The 3,338-nt window shown below is 32.4% G+C and overlaps 1 protein-coding gene across 8 annotated transcripts in view; it reads right to left on the minus strand.

The window, feature by feature from the left end:
- LOC106869746 (twitchin) overlaps positions 1 to 3,338 on the minus strand; it is a 176,103-nt gene that overhangs the window by 84,348 nt on the left and 88,417 nt on the right. For all 8 annotated transcript variants that reach the window (XM_052969245.1, XM_052969243.1, XM_052969250.1 and 5 more), the window contains 4 exons: positions 2,588 to 2,717; positions 1,851 to 1,999; positions 833 to 968; positions 377 to 484 (listed from right to left, as the gene is read on the minus strand). In XM_052969245.1, the coding sequence (XP_052825205.1) occupies positions 377 to 484; positions 833 to 968; positions 1,851 to 1,999; positions 2,588 to 2,717 (523 nt within the window). The remainder of the gene's footprint in view (positions 1 to 376; positions 485 to 832; positions 969 to 1,850; positions 2,000 to 2,587; positions 2,718 to 3,338) is intronic.

Raw genomic sequence — 3,338 nt, forward strand, 5'->3', positions numbered from 1 at the left:
TCTCTAAAAGAAATGGAAAAACTTTCAAAATACAAAGACCTGGAAATAGAGATAACTCGAATGTGGAATCTAAAAACAGAAACAATTCCTATCATAGTAGGTGCCTTAGGTATAATAAAAAAATATTCAGACAAATACATAACAAAAATAGCAGGACTTACAAATATATATAACATACAGAAAATTGCACTACTGGGTACTGCACACATTCTACGCAAAACACTTTCAATACAGTAAACATAAGAGCACCACAGCAAACCACAGCACATACCCAAGGCGCACAGAGCTGCGCTCGGTAGTGAAGTGAAAGCACGTTATAAAAATAAAACTACTGAATAATAATAATAATAATAATAACAATAATAATAATGCATACCTGATACATCAACGCCACCCAAATCTGCTGGTGGATTCCAAGACAATTTACAAGAATCAGCTGTGACATCTTTGATTTCCATAGGTTCTCCAGGAATTCCAGGTTTATCTAAATGAAGAAAAATCCATTAATTAATTATACTGTTCATATAAGCCTTCATTAAACTTTGTTCGTTTTCTAAACTCTAACCAAACGTATTCTTTATATTACAGTGTATTTTGAAATTGTACCACAATAATTTGCCAATTTGATTATTTAGTTAACATTCTGAAGATATTTCTATGTGTGCCAGAGTTGGTCTTAAACAACTCAGCTCTTTAACTATTTATTCAACATGTAAACGAATAAGGAAAAAGTTGAGTAGAATACATTTAATTTTTTTCTTCTTTTTGCTTTACTGTTGCTTACTTATTGCAAAGTTCTAAAAAGAGTTAAACATTATTATTCTAATCTTACCCAAGACAACGACTTGAATGTCAGCTGTGTCAGTTCCTAATGGGTTGCTGATATTAACTGTATATTTGCCACTATCTCCCCTTTCAGCACATGGGACATAGAGCTTAGCATCAGTTTCACTGTTGGTTGTTTCAGCCTGAAGTAAATATGTAGCATTATATTATTATAACATAAATATATATAGGTATACTAGCATAAATCTTTAGTTAAATATTTTATAGTTAAATTTTTAAACTGACATATTTATTATTATTATATTATATATTTATACTTATACATATTTACATATATTTTTACATATAGTTTTAATACAACAATTATTCTACACATGTAGATATATTTCTGATGAATTTTCTAATATTGATTTCCTGATATTAATAATAATATATTATAAAATATATATATTAAATACATAAATACTTTAATAGTATTAATACTTTGATACAATAGAGCACTCAATATAAATTCAGTATTTAATATTCTCATTGAATATATTTAACTAAAGATTTATGTATCCTGCTCTATATACAAAGAGCACTCAATACTGAATTTGTTAAGCATAGAAAAACAATATCTGGGAATTTCACTTAAAGATGAACATAACTGTTCATCAGACAGTTACAATATATTATAAAGTATATATAGGTATACTAACATGAAAATATACATACTCAGTCACAGAATAAATTTTATTTAATTTTATTTAATTTTATTTTGACTGAAAGCAGAGGAGTATAAGAGATGTATATGAGGGGTTGCTGAAAAGTTCTTGGCTTTCAATAAAAGGAAATACAGGAGGAATAAGTTATGATTTTATTCAAAATATTCCCCTCTCAGATTCACACACTTATTGCAGCGGTCCTTCAGTTTTTCTGAGCCTTGTAAAAGGACTCAGATGATTGAGCCTCCAAACAGGCTTTTCATGATACCCTTAAGCCATGAACTTTTCAACACTCCCTTGTATATTTAGATGTATTGAGTATTAGATACATAGAGTATTAGTGACGTATATACTTACACGAGGACCTACAGGTTTGCCATTCTTTTGCCAAATAACTGTAGGAGTTGGAGCACCCGAAATACCCAGAGGAATTGTAAGAGGCTCTCCAGCTCTGACACGAATCTCCCGAGCACCAAATAAGCTATCAAGATTTACTTTTGGTTTCTCTGCAATAATAATAGAAATTATATTTTAGTTGATGATTTCATTTGTAGAATAACTATCTACATAGAAGTAACAAAGATGTTTGCTTTTTTTTTTTTTTCTTGTTTCAGGTGTACTGGCATCGACCACACTTGAATGGTGCTTTTTACACCACCGGCACAAAAGCCAGTCAGGTGGCACTGGCAACAAGCATGCTCAAATGGTGCTTTTTATGTGCCACCGGCATGGGATCCAGTCAGGCAGCACTGGTATTGACCGCATTCGTATGGTTCATTTTACATTCCACTGGCACAGGAGCCAGTCCAGAGGGACTGGCATCGACCACAATTGAATGGTGCTTTTACGTCCCACTAGCACAGGTGCCAGCTATGCGGAACTGGCATCGGCCATAACAATAATTTCACTTGACTCAACAGGTCTTCTCAAACAGAGTTTATTCAACAATGTGGTTGAGAAGCAAGCTTCTTACCACACAGCCATGCCTGCACCTTTGTATATTTTTTCACTCATTTTCTTTTTAATGTAAATATTTTCTCTGATTGCATTTAAAAGAAAAAAATATCGAATATGTGTAATAAATGTCAAATCACCTTTGGATGGTTTTGCAGTAACTGGTTTAGAAACAAGGCTTGGATCTGATTCTCCTGCTTTGTTTACTGCCTTCACTCTATACTCATACTCTTTTCCTTCAACTACTTTATCATCAGTGAAGTTAGTTTCCTTCAAGAAGTAAAGAGATACAAATAAATAAGCGATTGCAAGTAATGAATAACAATTTTACATGCATATTACACACAAACACACACACATACACAGCCAAGTAAGCTCATAGATGCAAAACAAAATGGGAAAAATAGTGCTCAAATACCGAAGTAGAGTAATATGCTACTCATTAAAGCCAGCAAAAATATTCGCAATCTGTTATTACTCAGAGTTTCACATAACTGTTCATCAGACAGTTGCAACTGTCTGACAGATTGTCATGTGAAACTTGGAGTAACAACAGTTTGTGAAGAGTTTGGGGGCTTTAATAAATAGTGTGTGTATATATATATATATATATATATACTCTATTTAAATGCATTTGGATTGAATCCCGTGAAAGTTAACATGGAATCTCTTAACGACAATGTAGACTTCAGGTAATCAAAATATCCTTGGCCTGAAGAGTAGCTTGCAGTCTACCCCTCATTTAGATATTTACTACTTCCAAGGTTCCACTAGCAATGAAACATATGTAGATTGGATTTTATCTACTCCTTTCTCTAATTTGGGATATATATATATATATATATATATATATATATATAGAGAGAGAGAGAGAGAGAGAGAGAGAGAGAG

The sequence above is a fragment of the Octopus bimaculoides genome, chromosome 7, assembly GCF_001194135.2.
Source record: "Octopus bimaculoides isolate UCB-OBI-ISO-001 chromosome 7, ASM119413v2, whole genome shotgun sequence".
Lineage (NCBI taxonomy): Eukaryota > Metazoa > Mollusca > Cephalopoda > Octopoda > Octopodidae > Octopus > Octopus bimaculoides.